This window comes from Oncorhynchus clarkii, chromosome 14 (genome assembly GCF_045791955.1).
Source record: "Oncorhynchus clarkii lewisi isolate Uvic-CL-2024 chromosome 14, UVic_Ocla_1.0, whole genome shotgun sequence".
Classification (NCBI taxonomy): Eukaryota; Metazoa; Chordata; class Actinopteri; order Salmoniformes; family Salmonidae; genus Oncorhynchus; species Oncorhynchus clarkii.
In genome coordinates this window covers 32,975,791-32,993,606 of record NC_092160.1, presented here as the reverse complement: position 1 = coordinate 32,993,606, position 17,816 = coordinate 32,975,791, and the positions used below count along the sequence as shown (strand labels likewise).

At 45.5% G+C, this 17,816-nt stretch overlaps 1 protein-coding gene across 1 annotated transcript in view; it reads left to right on the top strand.

The window, feature by feature from the left end:
- The first annotated feature begins 3,715 nt into the window (after positions 1-3,715).
- The window catches only part of LOC139366527 (glutamate receptor 3-like), a 233,824-nt gene continuing 219,723 nt past the window's right edge, over positions 3,716-17,816 (top strand). The window contains exons 1-2 of the mRNA XM_071104130.1: positions 3,716-3,797; positions 4,493-4,651. Of these exons, the coding sequence (XP_070960231.1) occupies positions 3,719-3,797; positions 4,493-4,651 (238 nt within the window). The 5' untranslated portion in view covers positions 3,716-3,718. The remainder of the gene's footprint in view (positions 3,798-4,492; positions 4,652-17,816) is intronic.

The following is a 17,816-nucleotide window of genomic DNA, read 5'->3' as shown; positions in this document are numbered from 1 at the left end:
TACCCTGTTACTCTGAACCAGCTAGGATCTTCTGTACCCTGTATCTCTGAACCAGCTGGGATCTACTGTACCCTGTATCTCTGAACCAGCTAGGATCTACTGTACCCTGAATCTCTGAACCAGCTAGGATCTACTGTACCATGTAACTCAGAACCAGCTAGGATCTACTGTACCCTGTATCTCTGAAACAGCTAGGATCTACTGTACCCTGTATCTCTGAAACAGCTAGGATCTACTGTACCCTGTATCTCTGAACCAGCTAGGATCTACTGTACCCTGTAACTCAGAACCAGCTAGGATCTACTGTACCCTGTATCTCTGAACCAGCTAGGATCTACTGTACCCTGTAACTCAGAACCAGCTAGGATCTACTGTACCCTGTATCTCTGAACCAGCTAGGATCTACTGTACCCTGTATCTCTGAAACAACTAGCATGTACTGTACTCTGTATCTCTGAAACAAGCTAGGATCTACTGTACCCTGTATCTCTAAACTAGCTAGGATCTACTGTTCTCCTTATCTCTAAACTAGCTAGGATCTACTGTTCTCCTTATCTCTAAACTAGCTAGGATCTACTGTTCTCTGTATCTCTAAACTAGCTAGGATATATTGTTCTCTGTATCTATAAACTAGCTAGGATCTACTGTACCCTGTATCTCTGAAACAGCTAGGATCTACTGTTCTCTGTATCTCTGAGCCAGCTAGGATCTATTGTTATCTGTGTCTCTAAATTAGCTAGGATCTACTGTACCCTGTGTCTCTGAACCAGCTAGGATCTACTGTTCTCTGTATCTCTAAACCAGCTAGGATCTACTGTACCCTGTGTCTCTGAACCAGCTAGGATCTACTGTTCTCTGTATCTCTAAACCAGCTAGGATCTACTGTTCTCTGTATCTCTAAACTAGCTAGGATCTACTGTACCCTGTGTCTCTGAACCAGCTAGGATCTACTGTTCTCTGTATATCTAAACTAGCTAGGATCTACTGTACCCTGTGTCTCTGCCAGTGAGCCAGCTAGGATCTACTGTACCCTGTATCTATGAACCAGCTAGGATCTACTGTACCCTGTGTCTAAGCCAGTGAGCCAGCTAGGATCTACTGTACTCTGTATCTCTGAACCAGCTAGGATCTACTGTTCTCTGTATCTCTAAACTAGCTAGGATCTACTGTTCTCTGTATCTCTGAACCAGCTAGGATCTACTGTACCCTGTGTCTCTGAACCAGCTAGGATCTACTGTTCTCTGTATCTCTAAACCAGCTAGGATCTACTGTTCTCTGTATCTCTAAACTAACTAGGATCTACTGTACCCTGTGTCTCTGAACCAGCTAGGATCTACTGTTCTCTGTATATCTAAACTAGCTAGGATCTACTGTACCCCGTGTCTCTGCCAGTGAGCCAGCTAGGATCTACTGTACCCTGTATCTATGAACCAGCTAGGATCTACTGTACCCTGTGTCTAAGCCAGTGAGCCAGCTAGGATCTACTGTACTCTGTATCTCTGAACCAGCTAGGATCTACTGTTCTCTGTATCTCTAAACTAGCTAGGATCTACTGTTCTCTGTATCTCTGAACCAGCTAGGATCTACTGTTCTCTGTATCTCTAAACTAGCTTGGGTCTAATGTCTTGCTACACAAAGAAGTCATTCTCAGGTTCTCTCCAAGAATAATGTCATCGGCAGGCAGGGCCCACAGCTCCACGAGGTAACCACAAAAATAGACCTCACTAAGACAAGTACTCTGTCCCAAATTGCTCCCTATTCCTTACATAGTGCACTACTTTGACCAGATCCCTATATAGGGTCCTTGTCAAAAAAAGTGCCCTATATAGGCAATAGGGTGCCATTGGAGACAATTTCCATTTGGCATGTAGCCAAGATCAAGTGAGAGACAAGATAGTGAACACTTGAATCAGCTCACCTAAGTAATTCACAGCTTTTAGCTCAGCAGGCTAACACGTTCATGTGGTGCATAGAATCCCTGGGTTCGAACCCCAGGTCTGGTTTGTCCCATCATAAGCTACAGTGATTTAAACACTATTTTATTATTTCTCTCATAATTTCCTCCCTGCGGTCTATTAGTGCTAAATAGGTATAGTTTGACAGGGCGGACTGTCTATCCAGAGTCATTTGGAAAGCAGTCTATTACAGTATCAATGGCTGAAGTCTTGCCCATTTGCAACGCAATTAAAAACTCAATTTTCGAAGAGCTTTGCAGCGGTTGATAAACGAGTCAGTAATCCGCTAACTGCTCCTCTGTTTGGCTGAAGCACAGTAATGATAGACAAGTAGTGTGAAAGAGAGAGAGAGAAAGAGTGGCAGAGAGGAGACTAAACTCACTGAGGACTTACTAGAAAATAGTAACTAGGCTACACATAGAGAACAGAAACCTTAGCAGGAGGCAACAGACCCATACATACAGACCCAATATATAAATATATTGATCTAGTGAGTTCAGAAAGAAATGGCATTTGTGGGTCTCAGTCATGTATTTCAAGCATGCTTCATGGGTGAAAGATAGGGACAGTCATGATGGCAATTTATTTTACTAGGCAAGTCAGTTAAGAAAAAAATCTTATTTTCAATGACAGCCTAGGAACAGTGGGTTAACTGCCTGTTCAGGAGCAGAACGACAGATTTGTACCTTGTCAGCTCAGGGATTTGAACTTGCAACCTTCCGGTTACTAGTCTAACGCTCTAACCACTAGGCTACCCTGCCCCTATAAAATGTTACTTTTAAAAACGACCAGTAACATATAGCGAGATCTAAATATGAATGTTTAGGCTGTAAGGCGTAATCTACACCAGTTGTGTAGCCTGTTTCTCTCGTTCCCGAGTTCCAGTCACTTCAGCACCATGGACAGCGCCTCATGCTGCGCTCTCTATCCGGGTTCTGAAAGGAGAGCAAGCAGGACTTTGCCCACGCTATTAAAAATAATTAGGAAATCAAAGATAGTCTATAGATTTTTAAACATGCTAGTCTATATAGGTGTTTAACAATACCTGTGCGTTACTTCTGATCATAGCAGTATGACAACATATTCACGAATACCAGTTTTATGTATAGTTTATTCCGGGTTGTTTTGAATAGCTTCTAATTATGAATCCACTTATGTTCTTTGTTTTGCCTCTACTCTATCCGTGCTCACTAACGCCAACTTCCCCTCATCATATCCTTGAGGCGGCAGCTGCACCAGCTGTAAGCGGTTATCTACTGTAGCCAATTGAAAGGCATTGGCCGCCTGAGATTGCCGTGCTTTCTCCTATTGATTGCGCGCGGATACAGTAATGTGGACGAGCGTGGCACTAGTGCCTTGCAGTCAGTCCTACTAGTGGAGCTGAGCTGGGCTAGTGTTATCCGGTAACGGAGTCCGGTGCACACAGGACGAGGGAAGCTTTTAATCAAAATAACATTTAATCAAAATCGCCGCTGGTCCAATCGGAGGAGCTTGTTTTCTTAATCAGATCAGCTAGTTTCTGTTTCTCAACCACCATCTTTGGGACGAATAAGTCCCAGCCTCTCTCTCTCACACTCTCCTCTCACAGTTGCAGAAAATTGCTCCGCAGCCCCGTGCTGCACCTTAATGAACCCAATTGGTGCACTGTGAGCGACCATCATAAATCTGGAGGATTTTCAGCATCTTCGGGGTTGCTTATGAATTTGCTTAGGCAGATCCTTTTAAGGAGTTGAGAACATAGACGGGTTGGAGAAATTGCGAAAATGGCACAAAACGTGGTTCTATTTTTATTGTGGCTTTCGGGCAGATCACTCGCGGGATTTCCCAATCAGATTAATATAGGTAAGTAGCCCGTAAAATAATTATAACATAATTTTAGAATCATTTTTGCTTTTCGCCGGTAATTTTATGGTGAATGCCGGTTCTTCGGAGTATGACCTTTATCGGGTGTGTTATTAATTAAGTCGGTTGCTTTGCTTGAAGTAATAAATATTGAACTTGCTCCGCCGCTTTGATTACAGATTTTATGAAATACAACGTTAGAAAAATGCTTGAAAGAAATTACCTCATTGAATGGTTCACGGAAAAATGTTGCAACTTCATAAGGGTGAAAATTGTAGGGAGCAATTCCGCAATAACACGTTTCTGTAGACAGAATGATGAGGAGTAAAGAAGAATTGTGTGTGATTTGTTTATCCTAATTAATTTGACGCACGAGCCTGCCTACATGATCCGTGTTGTTTGGTTTAACACTTGAGAGTCGTGTATAAACAGAATGACAGAGAGATCCCTGCAGTTTAACAATTGTTATGTAAGCTACATACAAGTCAAGTGCCACTGAAGTCGATGTCTTCCTCAAGTTTTCCTCGACAGGCAGTAGGTGGGCTACCCTACCTACCGTCCGTGCAAGGGCCAGTGGTGGTTCCTTCCGGTGTCTATGAAAATATAAGGCAGACAGAGTTGGATGTAAAATGTGTGTAAATAATGATGACGGGAAATGGTAGCCGAAGTTGATTATGTATCTGTATGTCTTCTAGGTGGTCTGTTCATGCGGTCCACTGTGCAGGAGCACAGTGCGTTTAGGTTCGCTGTTCAGCTCTACAACACCAACCAGAACACTACGGAGAAACCCTTCCATCTCAATTATAACGTAGACAACCTCGAGTCGTCCAACAGCTTCTCAGTCACCCATGCATGTAAGTACAGAGCTGTTTTCAATTAAAATCTCCCTCTGCTCGGAATATGTCCAGAATTCCCCCTTGAACACACACACACACACACACACACACACACACACACACACACACACACACACACACACACACACACACACACACACACACACACACACACACGGCATTCATAATAACATAGTGAATGCATGGTATGAACATGCTAGGCCAACAGTAGATAAGACCAGGGTCCAGAGGACGGGGTGCCAGAGTGGCTTTTGGGATGTCTCAATGGTTCACTATTGTTACGTCACACCAATGGTCACCAACCTCTTCTAAGTCCAGATCACTTTGTGAGTCGGATATGACTAAGCCTATGCAACATTAACCAATTAAAAACAATTCTGTAATAATAATGTTTTTTTGCAGTAGGCTATAGACCCAATGTATTATCACTGCATATTGGCAATGCTTTATTTTATTTATTAATGTTATTATTATTATTTGTTTTTTTGGGCTATGCTTATATTGCCCATAATCATTATTATTATTTTTTTACTGAACTGATGGACTGCAACTGATGGTCAGTCTGAGGGGAGGCTGACTCTCACCCGACTCAACCTCCCTCTGTTCTCCCTCCCTCCGTTCTCCCTCCCTCCCTCCGTTCTCCCTCCCTCTGTTCTCCCTCCCTCCGTTGTCCCTCCCTCCGTTCTCCCTCCCTCCGTTCTCCCTCCCTCCGTTCTCCCTCCCTCCCTCCCTCCGTTCTCCCTCCCTCTGTTCTCCCTCCCTCCATTCTCCCTCCCTCCGTTCTCCCTCCCTCCGTTCTCCCTCCCTCCGTTCTCCCTCCCTCCCTCCGTTCTCCCTCCCTCCGTTCTCCCTCCCTCCGTTCTCCCTCCCTCCGTTCTCCCTCCCTCCGCTGAGAAAAAGGGGACACCGTCTTCCAGCTGATGGTGAAACTCAAGTCGCATTGCATTATTTCTGCCTCATGCAACAATTCATGTTGTTACTCCTATGACCAGAGAAAGTGAAATATTCCTCTCTACTAAAAAAGACACAAGCCGCTAATAATAGCAGCGCTAGCTTACGGAAACACTGTGCTGTAGTCAGTCACTCAGTGCTGGTTGTAGCACTGCAGCACTGAGTGGACTGAGTGGAAGTAGGAAGAAAGCACATTTTATGGCTTATAAAATGTTGAACAAAGTGTTGACAGTGATGAATAACAACATAAACATGAACTTCCTCATAAAAACAAATATTCTTTGCTTTATTCTCTCTAGTCATGGTTTTAAAAGTCTTGAAATCTCACAGTATCAACTTCGCTGTGCATTCAAGGTTTCTTTTTACAGTCTATGGCTCGAGGAAACTGTGCAGACACGGCGATCTGAGCTATCTGATTGGCCAGCGGTAGGCCTATAGGTGCACTTGATTTGCTCTCTGGGTCTGCTGAGTAGGCGGAGTTCTACCTTCAGACACGTGAAATGGTTAAAAATGGGAACCCTTTGCCTTCCCGGCACTAGGGCTGCTGAATCAAGTGCAACTACCGCCAACAGAGCAAAGTGGGAAAAAATGGCAAGGCAAGGCTTTATCCTGGGTTGTTTACATACATTTTTGGTGGTCGACTAGGAATGGCTAGGAGATCGACCAATCAATATAGAGATGTCTCATTGATCCACTGTTGATACACAACACTGAGGTAGAGACGTCTGAATGGTTTATTGTTTGTATAGGCTGTATGATATTACTAAGGTAAATATCTCTGTAGCAAATACAAACCAAGATGTGCATCTCAAATAGCCCCTTATTCATTTTGTAGTGCACTACTTTAGACCAGAGCCCCATCAAAAGTAGTGCACTTTAAATGGGAATAGGGCTCTGGTCTAAAGTAGTGCACTATCAAGGGAATAGGGCTCTGGTCTAAAGTAGTGCACTATCAAGGGAATAGGGCTCTGGTCTAAAGTAGTGCAGTATCAAGGGAATAGGGCTCTGGTCTAAAGTAGTGCACTACAAAGGGAATAGGGCTCTGGTCTAAAGTAGTGCACTACAAAGGGAATAGAGCTCTGGTCTAAAGTAGTGCACTACAAAGGGAATAGGGTGCCATTTGGGACAAGAATACAAATGAAATTCCCTTGGCAACATCCCGAGGAGAAGATCACGTATATATGATAGGGAAGGCACGGTATCTTTACAGTGAGAGACAGAGGCTGTATGACCTTGGAGAGGAAAGACGAGAAAACAGTAAAAACATGTACAATAACCATGGTGCCAAGGACTCCATGTGGGTGGTTTCAGCATGCTCCTTAACAGACGTAAAACATCAGAATAGTGTTTTTAATCTAGGAAGGAGTATCCGCTCAGATTTGGACATCTCCATATTTAAAAAGAGTTGGAGTTGCCTTTCAGATCATAATGAATATGATTACATGGACAGAGGGACCTAAATACCTGATCCTAGACCAGCACTCCATCTCGAAGATGCTTTACAATCAATATAGACTCCACTCCATCAATAACAGGCTTCTCCCTACATGCTGCGGTTACATGTAGCTCCTCTCAGTGTGGCCAATGGCTTATTCATCCAGTCATACATTCAAACTGCACTCTGCTCTGCTCTCTACTGTGTTCAAACTGCACTCTGTTCTGCTCTCTACTGTGTTTAAACTGCACTCTGCTCTGCTCTCCACTGTGTTCAAACGGCTCTCTGCTCTGCTCTCTCTACTGTGTTTAAACTGCACTCTGCTCTGCTCTCTACTGTGTTTAAACTGCACTCTGCTCTGCTCTCTCTACTCTGCTCTTCTCTTCTCTCTACTGTGTTGAAACTGCACTCTGCTCTGCTCTCTACTATGTTCAAACTGCACTCTGCTCTGCTCTCTACTGTGTTTAAACTGCACTCTGCTCTGCTCTCTACTGTGTTTAAACTGCACTCTACTCTCTACTGTGTTTAAACTGCACTCTGCTCTGCTCTCTACTGTGTTTAAACTGCACTCTGCTCTGCTCTCTCTACTCTGCTCTGCTCTCTACTGTGTTGAAACTGCACTCTGGTCTGCTCTCTACTGTGTTCAAACTGCACTCTGCTCTGCTCTCTACTGTGTTCAAACTGCACTCTGCTCTGCTCTCTACTGTGTTCAAACTGCACTCTGCTCTGCTATCTACTGTGTTCAAACTGCACTCTGCTCTATTCTCTACTGTGTTCAAACTGCACTCTGCTCTGCTCTCTCTACTCTGCTCTGCTCTCTACTGTGTTCAAACTGCACTCTGCTCTGCTCTCTACTGTGTTCAAACTGCACCCTGCTCTGCTCTCTACTGTGTTCAAACTGCACTTTGCTCTGCTCTCTACTGTGTTCAAACTGCACTCTGCTCTGCTCTCTACTGTTCAAACTGCACTCTGCTCTGCTCTCTACTGTGTTCAAACTGCACTCTGCTCTGCTCTCTACTGTGTTCAAACTGCACTCTGCTCTGCTCTCTACTGTGTTCAAACTGCACTCTGCTCTGCTCTCTACTGTGTTTAAACTGCACTCTGCTCTGTTCTCTACTGTGTTTAAACTGCACTCTGCTTTGCTCTCTACTGTGTTCAAACTGCACTCTGCTCTGCTCTCTCTACTCTGCTCTGCTCTCTACTGTGTTCAAACTGCACTCTGCTCTCTACTGTGTTCAAACTGCACTCTGCTTTGCTCTCTACTGTGTTCAAACTGCACTCTGCTCTCTACTGTGTTCAAACTGCACTCTGCTCTGCTCTCTGTCTGTGTTCAAACTGCACTCTGCTCTGCTCTCTCTGTGTTCAAACTGCACTCTGCGCTGCTCTCTTCTGGGAAATTGTTTGTTGTTGCCGGGGGTCGATGTGAATGGCATTCTTTTATGATGCTGTATATTGTGTTCCCTGTGGCCTCGTTTAGATCTGATTACAGGCAACGTAAAGAAAGTAAAGAACGTAACGTAAAGAAAGCATAATGAAGGAAAACGATGACAAGAGAAAGGAAGGAGAGGAAATGGGAGGAGAGGAGGAGGTAAGGGTGGAGATGGAGAGGGAGAAGGAAAGAGAGGAGAGGGAAAGGGAGGAGAGGAGGAGGTAAGGGTGGAGATGGAGAGGGAGAAGGAAAGAGAGGAGAGGGAAAGGGAGGAGAGGAGGAGGTAAGGGAGGAGATGGAGAGGGAACGAGAGAAGGAAAGAGAGGGGAGGGAAAGGGAGGACAGGGAGAGGGAAAGGGAGGAGAGGGAAAGGGAGGAGAGGGAAAGGGAGTAGAGGAGGGAGAATGGGAGGAGAGTGAACGAGAGAAGGAAAGCGAAGGAGGAACGAGAGAAGGAAAGAGAGGGGAGGGAAAGGGAGGAAAGGGAGAAGAGGGAAAGGGAGTAGAGGAGGGAGAATGGGAGGAGAGGGAAAGGGAGGAGAGGAGGGAGAATGGGAGGAGAGGGAAAGGGAGGAGAGGGAAAGGGGGGAGAGGGAAAGGGAGGAGAGGGAAAGGGAGTAGAGGAGGGAGAATGGGAGGAGAGTGAACGAGAGAAGGAAAGCGAAGGAGGAACGAGAGAAGGAAAGAGAGGAAAGGGAAAGAAAAGGGGAGGATGGGGAAGAAAGGAAAGGGAAGGGAAAAGAAGGAAGGGCAAGCAAGACAAAGTGAGTCAATAGACTCAGTAGACTCACAGTAGACTCTCAGTAGACTCTCAGTAGACTCACAGTAGACTCACAGTAGACTCACAGTAGACTCACAGTAGACTCTCAGTAGACTCACAGTAGACTCTCAGTAGACTCACAGTAGACTCACAGTAGACTCACAGTAGACTCTCAGTAGACTCACAGTAGACTCTCAGTAGACTCACAGTAGACTCTCAGTAGACTCACAGTAGTCTCTCAGTAGACTCTCAGTAGACTCACAGTAGACTCTCAGTAGATTCACAGTAGTCTCTCAGTAGACTCACAGTAGACTCTCAGTAGACTCACAGTAGACTCACAGTAGACTCTCAGTAGACTCACAGTAGACTCTCAGTAGACTCACAGTAGACTCTCAGTAGACTCACAGTAGACTCTCAGTAGACTCACAGTAGACTCTCAGTAGACTCACAGTAGTCTCTCAGTAAACTCTCAGTAGACTCACAGTAGACTCTCAGTAGACTCACAGTAGTCTCTCAGTAGACTCACAGTAGACTCTCAGTAGACTCACAGTAGACTCTCAGTAGACTCACAGTAGACTCACAGTAGACTCACAGTAGACTCACAGTAGACTCACAGTAGACTCTCAGTAGACTCACAGTAGACTCACAGTAGACTCACAGTAGACTCTCAGTAGACTCACAGTAGACTCTCAGTAGACTCACAGTAGTCTCTCAGTAGAGTCACAGTAGACTCACAGTAGACCCAGTACACTCACAATATACTCAGTACGCTCACAGTAGACTCAGTACACTCACAGTAGACTCAGTACACTCACATTAGACCCAGTACACTCCCAATATACTCAGTACACTCACAGTAGACTCAGTACACTCACAGTAGACTCAGTACACTCACAGTAGACTCAGTACACTCACAGTAGACTAAGTACACTCACAGTAGACTCAGTACACTCACAGTAGACTCAGTACACTCACAGTAGACTCAGTAGACTCTGTATCTAGATGATGTCAAAAGGTGAGCCCGGATAGGGCAAAGACGATGACCTACTCTCAACATCATAGTAGTGTTCTGCTGCAGAGCCTTGTCAACAGACGTCTGTGGTCCTCTGTGGTTCTGTCCACCCCTATAATACTTTCATAATGTCTACCGGTCATTCAGCAGACATGTTTGGTCACCGCTGGTCACCTCTCCTCTCCTCTCCTCTCCTCTCCTCTCCTCTCCTCTCCTCTCCTCTCCTCTCCTCTCCTCTCCTCTCCTCTCCTCTCCTCTCCTCTCCTCTCCTCTCCTCTCCTCTCCTCTCCCCTCCCCTCCTCTCCTCTCCTCTCCTCTCCTCTGTCTCCCCCAGTTCAGCTCTCTCTGCAGTGTCAGCTCATTAGCACACAGACCTCATACCGTCTCACTTGGGTGAAGGAAAAAAATCCATACCCCCCACCAACCCCCACCTCCAAGTAACACACACCGCCAAATGAGCTGGGACTGAGTTCTGCAGTGGAGAGGTGAGGTGGTGGAGAGGTGGGTCTGAGAGGTGAGGTGGTGGAGAGGTGGGTCTGAGAGGTGAGGTGGTGGAGAGGTGAGGTGGTGGAGAGGTGGGTCTGAGAGGTGAGGTGGTGGAGAGGTGGGTCTGAGAGGTGAGGTGGTGGAGAGGTGAGGTGGTGGAGAGGTGGGTCTGAGAGGTGAGGTGGTGGAGAGGTGAGGTGGTGGAGAGGTGGGTCTGAGAGGTGAGATGGTGGAGAGGTGGGTCTGAGAGGTGAGGTGGTGGAGAGGTGAGGTGGTGGAGAGGTGGGTCTGAGAGGTGAAATGGTGGAGAGGTGAGGTGGTGGAGAGGTGGGTCTGAGAGGTGAGATGGTGGAGAGGTGAGGTGGTGGAGAGGTGAGGTGGGGGAGAGGTGGGTCTGAGAGGTGAGATGGTGGAGAGGTGGGTCTGAGAGGTGAGATGGTGGAGAGGTGAGGTGGTGGAGAGGTGAGGTGGGGGAGAGGTGGGTCTGAGAGGTGAGGTGGTGGAGAGGTGGGTCTGAGAGGTGAGGTGGTGGAGAGGTGGGTCTGAGAGGTGAGGTGGTGGAGAGGTGGGTCTGAGAGGTGAGATAGTGGAGAGGTGGGTCTGAGAAGTGAGGTGGTGGAGAGGTAGTGGAGAGGTGAAGTGGGGGAGAGGTGGGTCTGAGAGTTGAGGTGGTGGAGAGGTGGGTCTGATAGGTGAGGTGGTGGAGAGGTGAGGTGGTGGAGAGGTGGGTCTGAGAGGTGAGGTGGTGGAGAGGTGAGGTGGTGGAGAGGTGGGTCTGAGAGGTGAGGTGGTGGAGAGGTGGGTCTGAGAGGTCAGGTGGTGGAGAAGTGGGTCTGAGAGGTGAGATAGTGGAGAGGTGGGTCTGAGAGGTGAGGTGGTGGAGAGGTGGGTCTGAGAGGTGAGGTGGTGGAGAGGTGAGGTGGTGGAGAGGTGGGTCTGAGAGGTGAGGTGGTGGAGAGGTGAGGTGGTGGAGAGGTGGGTCTGAGAGGTGAGGTGGTGGAGAGGTAGGTCTGCGAGGTGGTGGAGAGGTGGGTCTGAGAGGTGAGGTAGTGGAGAGGTAGGTCTCCGAGGTGGTGGAGAGGTGGGTCTGAGAGGTGAGGTGGTGGAGAGGTGAGGTGGTGGAGAGATGGTGGAGAGGTGGGTCTGCGAGGTGGTGGAGAGGTGGGTCTGAGAGGTGAGGTGGTGGAGAGGTGAGGTGGTGGAGAGATGGTGGAGAGGTGGGTTTGAGAGGTGAGGTGGTGGAGAGGTGGGTCTGAGAGGTGAGGTGGTGGAGAGGTGGGACTGAGAGGTGAGGGAGATGAAGCAATGGCCCCAAATCACAGTTAGCCAGCCAAAGAAGCTTGGGCTGTTACCTTGTCACGGCGTCCTAACTAACGGACACGCCCTGCGCCCTCTCCTTCACGCTGTTGATAGGGACACAGAAACAATAAGCAAATGAGTAAATAAATAAGAGATAATGGCGTTGGTAATTTCACGCGTGTTGAAGGAGCAGGGGAGCATGGGAGAAAGAGGGCTTGATATGAGAATCTAATTAAAACCGTGAAGGCAGGAGCAGAGACAGTCTTCTTCTTTTTCTTAGCTTAGAGAGAGGATTGGGCTCCTGAGGGAGACGCTGTGGCCCCATTTCTGCTTTCTCACTCACACACAACGCCACCACCATGCACATCTTACAGCAGCTCGGTGAAGAGAGTGTATGTGTGTGTGTGTGTGTGTGTGTGTGGGTGTGTGTGTGTGTGTGTGTGGGTGCGTTTGTGTATCGCGTCTATACACTGTGTGTGAGAAACGTACGAGCCTTTGATGATGTTGAGGAAAGTGTGGAAAAGCAACGTGTCCTCTGTCTGTCAGAGCTCTGAAAACAGTGTGAAGTCGTCAACAACCATTCCAGTTTGTTGTGGGAACTGTTTCTTTGATGAGTTTATGAAGTCGTCTGCTGGGGGTTCAATCTGCCTCACCTCTTCTGTATGAGTAGAACACAATGTCCTACATACTGGCCAGGGTTCAAATGCCACCATACTCCCTATATAGTGTACTACTGTTGACCAGAGTCCATATTCCCTATATAGTGTACTACTGTTGACCAGAGTCCATATTCCCTATATAGTGTCCTACTGTTGACCAGAGTCCATTTTCCCTATATAGTGTACTACTGTTGACCAGAGTCCATATTCCATATATAGTGTACTACTGTTGACCATACTCCCTATATAGTGTACTACTGTTGACCAGAGTCCATATTCCTTATATAGTGTACTACTGCTGACCAGAGTCCATATTCCCTATATAGTGTACTACTGTTGACCAGAGTCCATATTCCCTATATAGAGTACTACTGTTGACCAGAGCCCCTATATAGTGTACTTCTGCTGACCAGAGTCCATATTCCCTATATAGTGTACTACTGTTGACCAGAGTCCATATTCCCTATATAGTGTACTACTGTTGACCAGAGTCCATACTCCCTATATAGTGTACTACTGTTCACCAGAGTCCATATTCCATATATAGTGTACTACTGTTGACCATACTCCCTATATAGTGTACTACTGTTGACCAGAGTCCATATTCCCTATATAGTGTACTACTGCTGACCAGAGTCCATATTCCCTATATAGTGTACTACTGTTGACCAGAGTCCATATTCCCTATATAGAGTACTACTGTTGACCAGAGCCCCTATATAGTGTACTTCTGCTGACCAGAGTCCATATTCCCTATATAGTGTACTACTGTTGACCAGAGTCCATATTCCCTATATAGTTAACTACTGTTGACCAGAGTCCATATTCCCTATATAGTGTACTACTGTTGACCAGTCCCTATATAGAGTACTACTGTTGACCAGAGCCCCTATATAGTGTACTACTGTTTACCAGAGCCCCTATATAGTGTACTACTGTTGACCAGAGCCCCTATATAGTGTACTACTGTTGACCAGAGTCCATATTCCCTATATAGTGTACTACTGTTGACCAGAGTCCCTATATAGTGTACTCCTGTTGACCAGAGTCCATATTCCCTATATAGTGTACTACTGTTGACCAGAGTCCATATTCCCTATATAGTGTCCTACTGTTGACCAGAGTCCATTTTCCCTATATAGTGTACTACTGTTGACCAGAGTCCATATTCCATATATAGTGTACTACTGTTGACCATACTCCCTATATAGTGTACTACTGTTGACCAGAGTCCATATTCCTTATATAGTGTACTACTGCTGACCAGAGTCCATATTCCCTATATAGTGTACTACTGTTGACCAGAGTCCATATTCCCTATATAGAGTACTACTGTTGACCAGAGCCCCTATATAGTGTACTTCTGCTGACCAGAGTCCATATTCCCTATATAGTGTACTACTGTTGACCAGAGTCCATATTCCCTATATAGTGTACTACTGTTGACCAGAGTCCATATTCCCTATATAGTGTACTACTGTTGACCAGTCCCTATATAGAGTACTACTGTTGACCAGAGCCCCTATATAGTGTACTACTGTTTACCAGAGCCCCTATATAGTGTACTACTGTTGACCAGAGCCCCTATATAGTGTACTACTGTTGACCAGAGTCCATATTCCCTATATAGTGTACTACTGTTGACCAGAGTCCCTATATAGTGTACTCCTGTTGACCAGAGCCCCTATATAGTGTACTACTGTTGACCAGAGTCCATATTCCCTATATAGTGTACTACTGTTGACCAGAGTCCATATTCCCTATATAGTGTACTACTGTTGACCAGAGCCCCTATATAGTGTACTACTGCTGACCAGAGTCCATATTCCCTATATAGTGTACTACTGTTGACCAGAGTCCATATTCCCTATATAGTGTACTACTGTTGACCAGAGCCCCTATATAGTGTATTACTGTTGACCAGAGTCCCTATATAGTGTACTACTGTTGACCAGAGTCCCTATATAGTGTACTACTGTTGACCAGAGTCCATATTCCCTATATAGTGTACTACTGTTGACCAGAGTCCATATTCCCTATATAGTGTACTACTGTTGACCAGAGTCCATATTCCCTATATAGTGTACTAATGTTGACCAGAGTCCATATTCTCTATATAGTGTACTACTGTTGACCACTACTGTTGACCACTGCTGTTGGCCCTGGGTCCTGATCAAAAGTAGTGCACTATAAAGGGAAGTGTTCATTTTTGGGAGGTCGACTCAGTCTTCTTCTCAACATGAAGGCTGTCAAACTGTTGTTGGACCTGACTAGAACATTCTTTATCTAACAGCAGAATGACATGGTATTCTCCTTCAACATGACCAGCAGCATGTACTGTACTAGATCAGATCTGAGACTCTTGTTTTCTGTTCGGGTAGCTAGCCAACGTAGCATCCTGGGACTCCTGTCAAGCTGAGCCTGCAAATAGCAGACAGCTCCTGCTGAGCTACGGCACGATAGTCCTCACACGAACGCAAACGCACGCACGCAGGCGCTCGCAAACACACACACACACACACACACACACACACACACACACACACACACACACACACACACACACACACACTATGGTACTGTGAGCACAGTAGTCCTTAGATGGTCACTACGCATCAGTGCCGGAAATCTTTCTCTCTGAATGTGACAAGAATATTGTTGAATTGAGAGTCAGTGTGTGTGTTGAGCCGTTCTGATGCTCCTGAAGCTGTTTATACCACAGTTGTATCAGTGCTGGGCCCGTAGTCACAAAAGCCTCTGCTGATCTAGGATCAGTTTGCCTTTTAGATCCGTATGAATACAATTATATGGAAAGGTAGGGATCTGATCCAAGATCAGCATGAGTTTTCAAAATAAAAGCACTGACGAAGGCAGTGAGGCACGTTAGTAATGGCCGGTAGCTTTTTTAGCTAATGTTAGATAGTTGACCGAAAGTTTAGTTAGCCAGGTAGCTAGTTAGTTACCAAGCTAAGTTTCTGCTAACTAGCTAATAAAGTTAACTGTCTGGCAATGTATTTAGCTTGCCAATGACCTAGCTAGAAACTAGTTTGTCAGCAACACCGCAAGTTAGCTAATATTAGCTAGCTAACTGTAATTGTAAATCGCCATATTGGTATTGTTGCATCACGGGCAGGAGAGAATATTTTGGAACTCCCAAAAATGGCTAAATTTACCGAACAGCTCAGAGTCTGAGAATGAGTTTATTACAGAGAATTAAATAATATTAGTTAGGCAGCCAATAAACCTACTAAACCGTTCATGTTTGAGCCGATCGTTGCCCCCAGATCAAAGAGTTTGTTCTTGTAACAGTAACAACACAGATATACTGCCTGAAACACCTCAGCTAGAGGGTTGGCGTAGCTGCCAGATATCGGCTAGAGTAGGAGTGTGTGTGTTGTAGAGAGACGGTGGCGATACCGCACAAAATCCTAGTGGTTGGTGATGTGTTACATCCTGTCAGTCTGTCTGGATGGTGATGTGTTACATCCTGTCAGTCTGTCTGGATGGTGATGTATTTATTGAACGTGTCACTAATCCTTATGAAGGACTTCCTGGTAGAGGAGGTTACTCAACCAGTCAGCAGCCGATATGTCCGTTTTAAATCATTTGTAAAATTTTGCATGATTATGAATTATTTAAGGTTAATATCAGTAGTGGGTAGGTGCTCAATATATATAATCAGTATCCTATACCGATGTTGACCACCTGCTCTGTTCGGCGTGATGGTAACAGATGTCCCTTTTGTTAACATGATTAGAGTTGAAATCGCAGACAGCATCATGATTGATGAAATCTCATTCTAACCAATAATGGAGCGTGTTCGTTTCGGTATCAGACTAACTTTTCCCATGATTGTGTTTATCACCAGTTCATCCCATGGGTACAAACGAGAATTGGATGAGGTGTAAAGGCATCTCATCCCTGCGTGTGTCATTTCTTAACATAGGGTTTGAGTTTGAATTAAAACAGTTCATTTAGTAAATCTAGACTGCTGTAATTGTTTGACATAGGCTATATACCTCCTCCTTATGTAAAAAATAGTATTAGTTATCTTTTACACTAGAACAACAGGTTCAACCGTGAACAGATGAAAGTAGCTTTATCTTCAAAGCAAGTTTAACACGCACTAATCCCATGTCCCTGTCGCTAGAGTCGTGACTTCAACTAGCTTAGTCTGCCATCTATTGGAAAGGTATGGAAACTACACTGGGCAGCTAGTTGGCAGAGTCAAAGTAGACTTTAATAATATATACCATTTAGCAGATGCCTTTATCCTAAGCGAACTGGGTACATGGTGGTGGAAACAGACCAAAGAAACAAGATTACACTGTTGATATCATGGATAGTCATTCTTTGCATCCATATCTCTGTCTGTGAATTTGAGAGTGGTTACATTTCTCCAGCCCCGTCCCTCAGCTTTTTATCAAAAGAGGAGCAGGGAGGCACTTTGCTACTGTTTCTACTGCTGATTGGCACTTTAAGAAGTTGAGATGCAGATTAAATACACACTAAAATATGTTACAGATACTACATAAATGTCCCATCACTCAGACAGTTAGTGAATACACAGCATCCAGCACAACAGACAATCAATCAAATGTATTTTACAAAAGCCCTTTTTACATCAAAATAATAAGCACAATGGTTATAGAGGGCAACAGTTCCAACACCTCAGAAGCAAATGTCAGTTGGCTTTTCACAGCTGATCATTTATAGGTTGAGAGAGTCGATACAGCAGGATTGGGACAAGTAGCACATCTGTTGAAACGGGTAAAAAAATTAATTAAAAAAGTCGGTGGAAAAACAATTTCGCTCCGATTCCCTTTATGGATCTTTGAATTTGCTGTTGACTGGCCTACTCCTTCTCCATTTTCGGAACACCATCCCTCTCCCCCCAAAGTGAATGATAGTACATCTTGTCACTGTGATGATTGTGATTCGGAACTCTCAGGTTCATACAGGGAGTTATGGTCTTCACTGATCTCACTCTCCATCAGCTCCATCTGTAGTGTATAGGAGTAGGACTAGGTTGTACTGATGGTCGTGATCGTAATCTAGCTGGGCCCCGAGCTCTTTAGTGATGGTCCCTGTGGTCCTCTTCTCCACCGCAGCACAGGAACACTCTGGCACCC